Source organism: Cryptotermes secundus, unplaced genomic scaffold, assembly GCF_002891405.2.
Source record: "Cryptotermes secundus unplaced genomic scaffold, Csec_1.0 scaffold708, whole genome shotgun sequence".
Classification (NCBI taxonomy): domain Eukaryota; kingdom Metazoa; phylum Arthropoda; class Insecta; order Blattodea; family Kalotermitidae; genus Cryptotermes; species Cryptotermes secundus.
The window spans coordinates 748605-764373 of NW_019726238.1; the positions used below are offsets into that span (position 1 = coordinate 748605).

The 15769-nt window shown below is 38.1% G+C and overlaps 1 protein-coding gene across 1 annotated transcript; it reads right to left on the reverse strand.

Moving 5' to 3' along the window:
- Positions 1 to 699: 699 nt before the first annotated feature.
- LOC111864100 (rab11 family-interacting protein 1) lies at positions 700 to 15721 on the reverse strand. Its single transcript, XM_023851124.1, has 10 exons — positions 15691 to 15721; positions 13453 to 13491; positions 11344 to 11449; positions 9570 to 9707; positions 8615 to 8775; positions 5598 to 5666; positions 5301 to 5437; positions 2208 to 2418; positions 791 to 1048; positions 700 to 734 (listed from the first exon to the last, which is right to left on the reverse strand). Exons 1-10 carry the CDS (start codon positions 15719 to 15721, stop codon positions 700 to 702), a joined length of 1185 nt encoding a protein of 394 aa, XP_023706892.1.
- Between the last annotated feature and the right edge of the window lie 48 nt (positions 15722 to 15769).

The window sequence follows — 15769 nt, forward strand, 5'->3', positions numbered from 1 at the left end:
AAAAGCAGAAATTTCTTGAAGTTCAAGAACGAAAAATTGACATCTGAATGAAAACAGATTTTTTTTTCTCAATTCAAGCTCAAATATTTGAGGCTTGAGTGTATCTAATGAATATGAAGTGAAGAAGATCCCTGGTCATTAAGCACTATTATATGGTGTAAAAGTATTAATGTGGTGTGCTGTATAAATATGTCAAATTATTAGCTTCAGAACTAAAAATGTGTCACAAAACTTGTTTATGTCCTGTGTTAAACACTTGAAGGCAAAAGCAGTCAATTCTAATAGATTTCATAAAATATACACTTGAAAGGATTCTGACGATGGTGTATGCTGTACAGAACTATTATGATTATTTTGGACTGTATTCATCGTCTGGTGTATAGAAGACAAAAACCATGTTTCGGAGACTGGATCACTGGTCCAGTGATTGAGATTAGCTCTTTCTAACAGGCCCAACTGAGTAGGTCTATCTTGCCCCATTCACCTGAGGATGGAGACAGATCCAGTTCCCGAAACGTTTTGGTATTGTCTTCTATATACCAGGCAATGGATAGAGTCCAAAATAAGCCTAACAGTTCTGTTCATAAAATATGTTAAGTGTGTTTGAACTTTGTACAGTGATCAGTAAAAGCAGTCAGAGAGTGAGCATTCAATGCACGGGAAAGCACTGCATTGTTTCTTCTACGGTCACACTGTAATCTATCCACGCACTATCACAATCCACACATTTCCAACTGAACACCATGCACAAGGTGTATACATACTGTATATACCAGAACAAAATGTTTACCTTTTCGAAACTGTTTCAGTTTTCTGACTAATCTTGATCCTTCTTTTACTTTCTCCTGTCCTCTATGAGCTGCCACCTGCGGTACACCCGCAGCTGGTGTTGGATGATCCAAACAAGAGTCAGATTGCCCAGATATGGAAAATTTATTAGCTTTAATATTTTCATCAGCCTCATCTTCTTCTGGCTGACTGCTCAAAACAGTCTTAGAGCTCTCCCACGAACGTCGTTTTGGGATCTCCGTACCGATGGAAAGTGCATCTGTATGCAAGGGAAATGCACATCTATTCACAACATCCAAAACTAATGGATACCGTACAAAAACTAGGGCTACAAAAACAGTCCAAATTTCAAATTCTTCATGAACAAATGGTTTGGCATGGTTGAAAAGTATGTACTATTATCATGCAAACGTGATGAAACATCTGCGTGATGCAGACAAGCTTGGGTGCAGAAATATGGATTCCCACGAAAGTTAAGATATGTGAGCATAATTAAAGTGGTCACTTGCCACTATAACTTGCTCTTTGTCCAACTGTGTGCTAGCGAGATGTCAGAGAAATGCCATCTTGACTCTCACCACACCTCAACAGTTATGAAGTTTTTTGTTAAGCAGAATACTATCTTTTTGTCTACCTCCTCTTCAAGACCCATATACAAGATCATAAAGCAGCAAATACGTTTCTTAGTATTAAGCTCAGACAAAGAATAAACATTTATAAGATTCCAGATTATCAAAGCAATAAATAATAGGGGTATAGTCTTCTGTGATGTGATAAAAAAAGGTAAAACTATCCCTGTAACAGGCCGCAGAGGCCCATAGGGTTATGAGAGATGAGGCTCCCACATTTTCTACACAATCGGCACACAGATGGCGGTAAGGTTGTCAGCCTTACGCACTGGCCGACCTTTACTCCCCAGGAAGATTCCTGGTACTCATTTCTGTTAGAGGCTGAGTCAACCCTAGGGCCACAGTGTCGCTTGAAGGATTAGGAGAACTGAAAAAATCCACCTAATCAGGACTTGAACCCACTACCTTCCAACGTGTAGGATTGTTCCTCAACCAACTACTCTACTGTGTACCCTTTCTGGAATGTGATACATGTAATAAAGTAAACAGGTATTGTTCTGGAGGTACCTGCTGCATCGATCTGCTGCCCGGATGAAGAAGGCAGAAGGCTCCTAGCTTCAAATTAAACATCGCATTCCTGATGAACATAATCCTAATCAAAGTAACCATTTACATAATTTCTGTACAGAAGTGTAACACTTATGCAATGAACAACAAATATTATGAGAACAAAATTACTGTGTAATACTTCATTTTCTTCAGTTTCGCCCAATACACAGCATTAAATAATTCATGTCCCATGAGACCAATGAACTGCACACAATTCTAACAAGTTTAACTGAGCCTCACCCTTTCCTTGCTTCCCATACAGTTTCTGCTCCCATTCATCTGAGGGCCTTGCTTGCGTTGATCCACCAGAACTACGGGGGATCTGTAATGTCGAGGTACGCCGCAGAAATTCACCTCCTGCCAGGTTCTCCAGGGACCCAATTACAGGGGTAACAGGAGGCTGACTGGCATTGAGTGAACTACCTGAACTCTTGTGTGACAGGTCATCCAGCTGAAACCATTCCATCCAGCTTGCATTAGTACCATACTTCAGAAAGAACTCCCATGGACTCGCATGCGCCACTTCATGGCCACTATCCCCATGCCTCACTAGCGAAGTAAAGATGAATGTGACTAAAATGGCACCAGTGTTCAAATGATTGGTCTCCAGAGGATAAAAGAAGAAATAAACGTGCACATTCTACAGCAAGCAGGAAACCAAGTACATCACGTGTACCAAAGAGGGCAGCTCAGTCATTACAAGATGTAAATAATGAAGCACAACAGCCAACTGAAATCGCCTTGATGGATGTTTGGGCTATGCCCAATGGTAACCAGCCCCAGCTCTATTAGCTGATGGAACATCGTATAACTTCTATTCTGTTATTATATATGATTCTAAAATAAATAAAATGGTAGATCAAACCAACATCTATGCCACTCAGAAGTGTCTAGATGGGTCAGACAACACATCTGAACTAAGTTCATGGCAAGCAACTACAACAAATGAGATAATAAAATACGTAGGACTCCTTGCATGTAAGGGCTTGGTGCAGTTCCCTTCTACTGCAGATTACTGGAGCAAGAGCTTCTTGTATAAAGGTGTGTCCACATTACTTGTGCTCGTGTGACTCGCTATCCTCGCGAGTAACATGGACGATACGACAAGTCACGAGACAAGCAAATTTTTAATTTAAAAACTACAGCCAATAAATTAAAATACGACTACAGCCTATACACACTACGAGTAAATATATGGATCCTCACGCACCGAAGCCTGGCGAGCAACTGAAGTAGTGTGGATGAAGATTTATGAGCACAAGTAAAAGCCAGACATGCCTCTTGACGATCACAAGCCTGGCAACCACGAGCATAAGCATGAGTAATGTGGACGCGCCTTAAAAGCTAAATGGCTTCAAATGTTACGAGTAAAAACCGGTTTGAACTTCTGTTATGAATGTGGCACTCTTCCAATAATGAAGACTAATCATCAACTGACAGGTTGTACAAAAATTCAGCCACTACTGCACATGTACATATCAAAATTTCATGGAATGCTCAGCCCTGGAATAATTCTCTCCTCAGGACAATTACTGATAAAACACCACATTCCTCTAAAGTAGACAAATATGGCATTAAGGTATTCAAACTTTACACTGACATGGATACACATGGAATCTGAGCATATATGCTGGCAGGAAGGCAGATTTGTATCATCTGTTTCTGTAAATATGGTACTGGACCTTTCGGACTGTCAAAGGACAACGGTCATGGCTGACATCTATTACACAAGCGTGGAACTTGCCAACAAACTTCATGATTGTGATACACATCATCTTGGCATACTACACACAAACAGTAAAGGCTACCAATGAAAAATTGGAAAAGTGTGAACTAGTATCAATGGAAAACAGAAGAGGAATTATGACAAAAGAGATGTCACACTCCTCAGCACTTGCCATTCAACTGAAACAGTCCCAGTCACCAGGCACAGCTGAACAGTAATCAGACTACAAGCTGCTGTTGACTATAATTCCAGCAAATCTTTAGTTGGTTGCCCAGATCAGGGGTCTGGTTATTCAACAAGACTTCAATAGTCAGTCAAAGTGTAGAGGAAAATAGTAGTGAAGTAGTCATAGGCACAGCAGTGGTCAATGCACACTTCCTTCATACAAAAGAAAAAGGAAAAAAGGTACTTTAATTACAAAATTCAGAGAAGAAATTGTCAAAGGGTTGCTGAACCTCCTGCAGGTTGAAGAAAACACCCGTGAAAGGAGGACATAACTTTTATGGTGTTTATTCATTTTTGCTCAAATATGAAATATCAGAAGATGTGTACAGTCCATAGGGGACACATAAACGTACAACACGTGTTCAGCTGTTGGTCACATGTCACTGGAATGCAGCCACATATGAGTACACAGCGTCTGGCCACCAGTGATCTCTGGGGCAGTAAGGCAATTTTTTTTTGCAGCTGTGGCACACAACATGTTAAGTTTAATTTAGTAACAATCTGATGTGTACCAGACATAATACTGATAATATTTGGTTTGTTTCAAGTTCTTTCAGGACCTCAACCTTGCAACAGTCTTCTGACATTTGAAGAAATAACAGTTGTGTTACGCATTTATTTTGGGTGCAAAGGACACAACTATATAACAAGAAGTTTCATAATTTGTACTCATCTAATACTATTATGGAGGACAGAGGTACTATTAGAGCATAACTTTAAATATTAAAATGGATCTTAAATGAATACGCTGTGAGGGTATCAACTTGTGGGACTGTTGATGTTTGGTGAGACAACAACGTATTAAACTTCTACACAAATATTTACTGTTGCTGTAATGGACATACGAATGAGCTTCAGTCTGTTGGGCCTTGCATAGTAGCGCTATGGATGATGGAAATTTCTCTGTTTCTATATATTTATATATTATGTCTTCTTGATTGGTCCATGTTAAGTAGCTCAGGACTGACCGCTGACAGCTCATTGGTTTCTATAGTTCTGTTACTGTGATGTGCTGATCTGTTTTCTGGATACCTAATTACTGAGCCATTGCATAACAGTGAATGTTTCCTAGCCATGACTGGGACTTTCATGCCGAAGGCATGTTGCTGTTACAGTGCCGCCCATTGGTTCCCACAAACTCAATTCATACGACTCAGAACAGGAACCAGTGGTTGGCGCTTGTGAACACAGAGAGGAACCCCTGGATTTCCAAGAAGACAGAATGTCTTGACAAGCTGAGTAAAAATCAGATTCTCAATACGAATTGTACTCTATGTGTATGAAGTTACCTATATGCTTTGGAAATTTGTCTTTGATGAGACTTCTATTTCTTACTTCATTTTAGATATTCCTACCTGAATAAGCAAACCGCTCATACTCACTGTAAAGTCATCTTCACTGTCACCCTCACTTATCACCCCAGGATCAGCATCCCCCGGTATTTGGGAAGACATTGGGTATGATGTTCGAAATCCGTGGTTTGCAGCAATGTCCACATCGTTTTTCTTACTTTTTCTCACTTTTTCAGAAGAAATATACAGTCAATATGACATACATACATATAGCATTTACAATTAACATATATGACAAACACATTACAACAACGAAACAAACACAAAAACAGGGTAAATTATCACCAATTCTTGTAACACTAAACATCTGTTTTCAACAGTACTAACCCAGTGACTCTGCCAGCTTCTTTATTCCTTTTCTTTTCTCTATAGTGCCAAGACTTAGCAGACTTCCACCTGCAATATTATAACTAATTAATTTCATGGATGAATACATGGGAACAATTACTTATTTCTCTAATTATTCACTTTTATGATAAGAGGTGTATCCACAAAATAAGTTCCGTTTGCAAATATTGCCACTGCAGCACTGCGGTCACTATGGCACGCATGCATGCAGGGTTTATTGGTCCTTTCAGGAGGCACGGATGCCATCTGCGGATAATCGAACCGCATTTATAAATCGTCCTGTGTGTTTACAATGTTGAAGAAAATTGAGAAGCCTGACGCATGTGAAATGCGGACTGTAATCCTTTTCTTGAATGCAAGAAACGTGAAACAAGCTGACATTCATCGTCAACTTTGTGAGGCATATGGAGAAAATGGCATGAGTGATTCAATGGTAAGGAGATGGGTGAGAAACTTTAATTAATGATGCGGAAATGTGCATGATGATCTGCAGAGCAGCTGACCATCTGTGGTTAATGAGGATATGGTGCGTGCAGTGGAAGAAAAGATTCAAGATAACAGACGATTCCAATTTCGTCACTTTCCTTGCATTTTACACAAATTTCAGTCATTTCTTCATGAAATTGTGTTCACGCTGGGTGCCGAAGATGCTTATAGATGAACACAAAATGAAATAGCAGGCCAGTGTGTTGAACTTTCTGACACAATACAGTGAACAAGGCGACGACTTCTTCAGCCGCACAGTCACAGGGGACGAGACATGGGTGTTGCACATAATCCCTTAATCGAAGCAGCAGTCCATGGAATGGAGGCACACATCATCGCCAACAAAGAAAAAATTCAAACAGACCATTTCAACTTGCAAGATCATGTGCCTAGTGTTTTGGGGCAGAAAAAGTGTTCTGTTTGTGGAATTCTTGCCTCAAGGCTGAACATTCACTGCAGGTGTCTACTGCAACCCACTTAAGATCTTAACTGCGTTGTGCGATCCAGATCAAGTGACATGGCATACTTAGTAGGGGTCTTGCAATGCTTCATGACAATGCCCACCCACACACTGCCACTGCAATGCAAGAGCTCATCACAATATTTGTCCGGGACAATTCAATCACACCCCTTACAGCCCAGACTTAGCGCCAAGTGATTTTCATGTGTTCCTGCATCTGAAAACTTTCCTTGGTGGCCAGTGGTTCCATGATGCTAACAAGGTCAAAGAAGCTGTTAAGGTGTGGTCTGCATCACAGCGATACAAAAACTGGTGCCCCGCTATGAGAAGTGCCTCAACAATGGTAGAAACTATGTTGAAAAGTAGTGTACGGTATGTACAACAAATGGCAATATAAACAATTTGGAAATAAATTCGTTTCTTTTTCAATAGCCCATCGGAACTTACTTTCAGGATAACCTACATATATATTCTGAAAATACAATAAAATGTGATATCGAATGTAAAGTTACAGAGATATGTGACCTGAATCATTATGTATGTACATTAATACTGCAAGATGATGCAAACAACCGCCAGTTGCAGAATTACCAAATTTAATCATGTGAAGTCAGCCATATTGTTTTCCTTCTTTACATTCAATAAGATACTGCAACACAAAACTCTGAGAATCAGATACCAGGTATAGAAACAAGAAGCACTTACAGAAGTAACAGTATCTTCAAATGCTTTATTTACTGGACTGTTAATCACGCTCTCTCAATGATATTACACTTCCACTCAGAAAGCCAGCTATACACAAAATATATTAAAAAAGACAGACCTGAGACAATGTAATGGGTGGGTACAATTGTAAAGCATGTGTCACGTAACTTCGAACAAGGCCAAGAGTAACCTTGAAGGCGCAGAAGGAAAATTTCAGAGAAGGGGGCGAGTTCGAGGGCATGAGAAATGACAGGCAGCCAGTTGTTTGTACGTGACACTTGCTTTACCTATTAAAGTGACCAACATGGAATAACAACAAAAGATAAGACAAACACGAAACAAGGACAAGACAAAGACAACACAAACCGTAATAACAAAAATAACAATTACCAAAGATAGGATAAATGTTCTCCTTATTTGATAGTTCAGCTTTACACTCTGTTCCATAAATACACATACGGTGTATCACTCCATTAGTATGGAAATTAATTCATGAAAATATGAATTTGGACAAGTAAAACAATTTCCTTGGAACATTACTGACAATCAACTTAACAAAATAAAAATACTGAATTTACAAAATCTCAGATTGTAACATATGAAACTTGTTAGGTCATTGTAGATTTTCTGCCTTATTCTCTTGGGGACCCATAGTTGCACTGGTGACAGAAAGCAAGTAGACAAGAGTCACAGTATTTGCCTGCCTGCCCTCTTCCTTACATGATATACCAGCCCTCATGAATATAGCAACACCATAACACCAAACTTTAACATTTACCTTAAAAACACATTAGGAGTTCTGAGGCAGCGATTTCGAAACTGCAGGATTTACAGAGACTAAGAAGAATAAGAAAAGAATATTCTGTTGCCACTGCATTATAATCAAAAACAATTTTATGCCATCAAAGAATGCAATTAGATCTATGTTTCCAATATAGAATATTCATAGACACACTATTCACATTTGTACACAACACCTTTGTCAATTTCTCTGTATTTCAGTCTGGTGTATATCTTTCTTGCTTTCCTTGGTGCAGTAAGGTCTTCCTAGCACAATAGACCAATGTAGGTCGCAGTGCAAGGGCCGAGGAGGCCTGCCCTTCATACATTCATTCATTCAAGGTCTTCCTATGTGTTCATCAGTAAATTAAAAAATTAATCTCAAAAAAAAAAAAAAAACAAATACATGAATCACTCTCCCTCCTACAATAACAATATTAATTTGAAATCGTTGAACTATTTAAAAAAATCAGAAACTACAAAACTGTATTCCAGGAAAAAGATAAATATACTAACAAAGTCAATAATTATGTAAGAGCTACAGATAAATCTAATGGGTACATACCCACAGACTGTGCCATCTGTGACAGCTGCCCCAGAGATGACCGGTGTTTCTTGCTAAGGTCCGTCAGACTGCCAGCTTTCACAAGGAAGGAAACACGCACCTCCAGTTCACCCCGTGATTTGTTTTTTTCCTTCCCCGGTTTACTTTTTAATTCATACCACCTGAAACAAATCTCTCACTATATAGAGATAAAACGAACTTGAATTTCAGGTGTATAATTTCTCATACTCACTGATCTATCTTCTGAATCAGCTGCAAATTATGATTTGAATTTTAAGTTACTTTGTGGTGTGCCATCATGTGTCCTTGACAAATTAGAATGTGGCACAGGTGAAAAAAAGTTGTGAAACAATGACTAGACAACCCATCCACGTCAGGGACTTCATTTGATGTCGGTGTGAAGCATAAGTGTAAGGTGGAGGATTAACTTCGAGCGGTTCTTGTGAAGAATTATGGTGGATTTTTGTGCAAGCCCTCACTACTTGATCAGAAATTTGTCTTAAACGTAATGTGAAATTCAATTTCAGAAGAGCTAATCTTTTATTTTCATCCACTGTAATTAAAATAAAGGCCCTAAGCATAAATAACTGAATGTATTCACCAATCATTTATTTATCATAAAAAGTGGCACACTATCAAAGTCCAACAAGGATGATGAATTGAAGAATTTACATTTCTGCTCCAATTATCTCTCCAACTATCTCCTAAAATTAAACACAATAGGCCACTGTAGGTTGCGGTGCAAGGGCCGAGAAGGCTTACCCCTATACATTCATTCATTCATTCATCTCCTAAAATTCAGCCATAGAATTTTGAGTCACCCTGTACTATTTCATATTTATGTATAACACTGGCTGTGCTATGAGGTGAAAGTATAAAACATCTCTTTTACACAATAAAATATTTTATAAAGATTCAAATAATTGCAGCAATACTATAGAAAAAAAATATTTACCTGTTTCTAGGTCTTTCATACACATCAAAATCAGCTAAGGGAATATTGACAACTCCCAAAAATTCATCGACTCCAATAAAATTACGATGCAGAACTGTAAGTATAATTTCAGCAACATTACCCTGTTTTGGAATTTGCCTGAAATTCAAGAAAAGATACACTTTAACAATCGAGTATCAAACTAACAGCAACCCATACAACTCTCTGAGGGGGATGAAGTACATTACCTTGAAAACACCATGCAGAACTTAAGAACACATGGTCTCACAACTCTGAAGACCACAATGCTACCAATCTACAGCCCATCCTCAAGACAAAAATTTAAGTTTTGCCCCATATAAGACAGAAATTAAACTTTCAGTTTTATATAATTTTTAGGTTCTTAAACAGTAGATGGGAAGATTCAAAATTCTAAACTGAATGGCAGCAAAGAAGTGCAAAAAATTAATTTGCTATTAAGTTATCCATCATTCTAATTTTGATTTCTTACTGCCATTCCACAACAGAGAATTCTGTAACATTTTTTAAAGAATTATTAGCTGTCTTCATTATGTGATCTTGTCCTGAATTCTGTTGGGAATGTGCGAAAACTTACTTAGTTTTCTCTGCATTGATATCTAGACCAACCAACTTAATCACATCCAACTGATTACATTCTCTAGCTGAGATACACACAGCGCACACTATATCACATGTTATTTACATATACTTTTCAAGTTCACGACAGTGTCTGACGATCAACACTTGAAAATGCTACATAAAAAGGGAATAAACATATGGAAGCCTTGAAAGCTTTGAAGGTGAATAAATGTACTAAAGCCTTCTCAGGTGATGAACTGGGTCAATGTTGAGTTTAAATCCAACATTTCAGAGACCACCTCCATCATCAGGGCCAATATTTTGAATGACCACGTCACTGTAAAATATACCAATCTGTCAAACAGACGCCTCAGAATTGTTCATGAATGTGTGTCTGTCCAGGGTGTTTTCGTTTCAGCAGCTTGCCCCTCACGTTCGTAGCCTACTTTTCAGATATGACTGCCATATGCCCCTGGTTCCTCCACAGCATGTGATGTCTTTACTAGTGTTGTGAAATAAAATGCACCAAAATAACGGGGGTATAATAGAAACTTTAAAGGATTTTATCTGGTTTTGCCTTGAAAAGAGGACTACAGCGTGTGATTTTAACACGGACTGAGACAGTGTAGTAGTTTTAACATAATTTAGTAAAATATTTGTAACATTTCAAGACACCTGAAGATGGCCGTTTGGGGCTGAAACATGTAGCGTCAAAGTGTATAATGTTACACTAAAATTAAAACTAAGTAGTGAATAAACAAGTGTTGCAATATTGACGGATGATAAATACATGGATGTTAACATAAATTTACTGAATAAAAGTGAATCAACGTACAGAAGCATACATATTCATGATGTTTCATTATGCAACCATCAGAAATGTAACAACTGACCATTATTTGCACCACAACGAAGTACAAAGAAACATACGGATAACACACTGTGGAAAAATAACAAAAATACACTTAATACGAATAGTGTGGTATAAAAATGAAATTATTTGCTTCATCTTGCACAAATGGTTTCAGAACATCTACATTCCTAAGGCAATGAATGTGTTAAATATGCTACTGTTTTACAGGAATTTCGAACATGTATCTACAATAAAACCAACGATAAATTTAACTTCTTAACACACAGGCCTAAGCAACTGGGTGCTTAAATAAAAACATGAAACTTTATTACTGTTACTCACAGCTCACATTCTTCATGCCATTCCACATCCTGCAGTGCTTTTTCTTTCACTGAAGTTTGATATTTCTCCTTTGCCAAAGCTATAGTTACAAATGCATCATTTGTTCCTATACACAACAACAAAAAATTATAGATGATTTGAGGCCTTTACAGAGACAACAGGCAATGAACTATACTCTGGCAATGAGCCTTGCAAAGATGAAGTTAGTATCTAACATTTCGCAAACTCTCTCTCTCCCCATTATCAAGTGTCCATGACAGTCGAGAACATGCTCTGTAGGTATAAATACAATGTGCAGACATATCACTCATCACATAAACCCCTGATGAAGGAGACAGAGAAAGTATGCAAAACACTGGATACTGACTCCATCTTCACAAGAAGACATCATGACAAAAGTTAATTAAAAAACAATACTAAAATTATAATCAAATCACTTCACAAGATACTGCAAGGAAGATTCAGTTTCATGGATAGCATCCCAGCTTTAATTTGGGAGGTCATCAGTTCAAATTCTGGGCCTGAGGTTAGCTATTCTGACTGAGGTTTCTTATGTTTTCCTCTCCCCCTCCAATATATGCTAGGAGAATACCTTAAAACAGATCACGACTACTGCCTTCTTTACCCTTTCCAACCATCCTATCAATGCCACACAATCTACGGAGCCTCGAAGCCCAAGAATCAATCATACAGCATTATTAGGATGATGAGGTGGACAGGCATGTTGAATATGGGGGAGAAATAAAATGCATATAAAGTTTTGGTTAGAAAACCTGAAGGAAAGAGTTGACTTGGAAGATCTTGGCACAGATGAGAAGATAATATTAAAACATCATTTAAAGACACAGAATTCATTTGGCTCAGAACGGGACTGTCTTGTGAACATGGTAAAGAACCTTCGGGTTCCATCAAATGCAATGGAATTACTTCACTAATCAACCAACCAACCAACCAACCAANAATTTTTTATTTCAGCATCCTGTTACACTCACACAATATATATGGATAAATACCGTCTTAAGTGCAACAANTCATGTAGTTAATCAAAGAATAAATGACAGCCTATTACAAAATATTGTTTTCCCAACAATCTGTATTAAAATTGCAAACTTATGAGAGCAAAAACTTTCAACTTCCTTCCAGCATCCCTAGACTTCCAAAAGCTTCACAAAATATCAAAAAGAAAAAAACATTAACAAAATAATTCCCCTCACATGTATGGAATTTTAATGTGCTTCATTAAATTTATTTCACTTTCTAATAGTAATAAATGTATCAAAGTGATTTAAAAAAGGCACTACTTTTTAGTCACATTACCTACCAACACAAGAAACATAAACACTAAACTAAATACTGACGCATCTTGCCAATCAGTTCACTTCTGCGGCTTACATTCTGTCAGATGCTGACTATGAAAACTGTCATTCAAGAAGAGTGACTTCTTACCTGTTAGTTGCTGGCTTCCCACCACGGTGGCCCAGGTTCGATCCCGGGTCTGGTCAAGTGGGATTTGTGGTGGACAAAGTGGCGCTGGGGCAGGTTTTCTCCGAGTACTTCGGTTTCTCCTGCCAATCTTCATTCCAGCAATTGCTCCACAACCACCCTCACCTATCATCTGGGGCAGGTACAATAGGCCAGAAGTGGCCGCAGTACAAGGGACTCAGTCCCACCCCACAATAAAACTACTGACACTACAGCACTATTAAAATTTAACATGACACCAGTCACTGAGAGGTAACAGTGTATCAACACTTCAGTGTAAACAACATTCCTGTCATCAGCAACTAACACCGTACTTCCTTCTTAAATTAATCTGATTCATTTACTTTCTGAACCCTTTCCCTGTTTAAACTATGAATAATGACACTTGATGCATAACAAAGATTAGATCTGCATTGGAGTTCCTCCTAATCTTTCTTCCTTTCTCTGTTCCTGTCCCTCTTTCAAAGCTATGGTATCAACTCATGTGACATCACTTCTCCTTCTGAATACTTTCATGTGCAGATTAGACCAACTGCTACAGCTATAGCCAAATTACACACAGGAGTCTGACATATACGGCATACACTTATTCATTAAATAGTTATTCGTTATGAACATAAAGCTCACCATGCTTTCCCTTTGTCAGCAAGCCTCTGGCCCTCTGAACTGAAAAACAAAATACCTCATAATCATCAAGAAATATACTATTACATAAGAAGTAGTGGAAAAGTGTTGTGTACATGTACTGTTTTAAAGCATTGCACTGCTCAACTTCTAATAAGAGCACCTGACAGCCAGTTTTGCAATTTTGTCATTTTGTAAACACTAAATTAAATCGAAGAAAGCAGTCTTCTGGGATGTGGCACCGTGTAGATGTGGTGTTAACCGACGTTTCGGAGGAATGTATCACCTCCATCCTCCTCCATCCGAAACGTCGGTTAACACCACATCTACACGGTGCCACATCCCAGAAGACTGCTTTCTTCATAGTCACCGCCGTGAAAACCTCAAATCTGACATACTAAATTAAATCCATTACCAGCTCTTAGAGCCAATAATGTTTCACCAGCAAGAACCAAAAATAATTACTACAGTAAGCTATTTCATTTAAGGTTTATAGCTTACTGCCCCAGAATGGGGGACAGTAAGCTAGCAACCTTAAATGAGCCATGCAGCACAACGCACCACATAATGTAAACAGCACACATTAACCATAAGTATTATAGAAATATTATAAAGGAATTAATATTTAAAAACAGACATGATTTACTTATATGCAGATGTTTCAACTATCCTGTCATTAATAAAAACTAGCAAACTTCTGGCACAAGGTATTTTGATTTTCATTTTGGGTCCTACTCCAGCATTCAGAAAATTTTTGCATATTCTTAAATGCATACACAAGAGATTTGCACATGTGTGTGTATGTGTGCATTTGTGTGTGTACAAGTGCTTGTTTTTTATCCATTTATCACAATTTACAAAGAATTTTCAAGCAGAATTATAATCTGAACCTCAATATGCTTGTAAGGCTTTACTGGTCAGTACCCCAAAAAGTTGAAAATTCCAGAAAAGGGAGTATCCAAATTCAGTGCAACTCTTAGGTCATTATTTAATGTTTTCAACCTTTAAAATGTGAAGTAAGGAGGACAATGAGTTCCACACTGAACTCTTACAGCCTATTTTCATTCTGAACACACTTGTAGTCATCAATAGCTTATCACATTACACAAAGAAGAGAATGCAATTCAGTTCAAAGAGCATCATGATGAGTACATGAACAGATATCACAGGACAAAATGTTATCCAAGTCAGAATTCTTTTATAGCACACAATTAAAATTATATTACAGAGCATTGCTGTTGTTACAGCCTCCATCTTCAGGGTCATATCAATCAAGCAACCTTACTGCTTCCTTGCATCTTGCCCGGCTTACTCTTAAATCCTGAAGACAGTGGCAGTATATGCTTCTGATATACTAGTGAACTTCTACTGGACAACATGGTTTCACATTCCAGAAGGAGGTAAAAAAGTAAAGTAAAGCTATCCCTGTAACATGCCCATAGTGCTTTACTTCCCAGGAAAATTATTTATTTAATTCCTGGTACTCATTTCTGTTACAGGCTGAGTGAACCCCAGGGCCATAGTGTGGCCAGAAGGATTAGGTCAATTAAAAAAAGTCCAGTGACCTCATCGCTATTTGAACCCGCGACCTTCCAACTTGTAGCATAGTGCCTTAACCACTACGCTACCACGTGCCCCCTTTCCCTTTAAAATTAAATTTGTCACATATAAAATCAAAGTTTTACACTGTCATTATGGTCACTATGTTTATAATTATTGACTCATACTCAATATTGTTATTTCATACACAATTTGTGGGAATGTTTATAGGCCAACTCCATACAGAATTCCATATTCTTAGTTCCAAGTTATCACACCTGAAAGCTAAATGAAATTTTCTCACTGCTATCATTTTGCAGTTTTTACAATTTGCGAAAGAAATTACCTTAGAACCGTGGTGCTCGCTCCGCTTTTACCTCAAAAGTTCCTGCGTCAGCCATATTATTGTTACTTCTGGGCGCAGGAAATTTTTCCTCAAACACCATAACGCGCATTCCAAATTTCGGGAAAATCGGTCAACTGGTTCAAAAGATAAAATGAACACACGCAGTCTACAGGCCTATTTTCCTTAAGACGGCAAAATATGCTAAACCGTAATATGACGTTTGTAAGAAAATGCGAAATTAAATGCCCGCATAACCCACAAATAATTCAGTCCTTTCTGTTACATGCATTTGGATGTTAAAATAATATTCGATGTCGTTTCCACGTACACTAATTACGTTAGCCAATTATACATACCTGTCACCTGAACGTGAGTGGGACTCCACATCTTTATAAAGCCCTGAATGAATCTAGACACATGTAAATAGACAGGTCA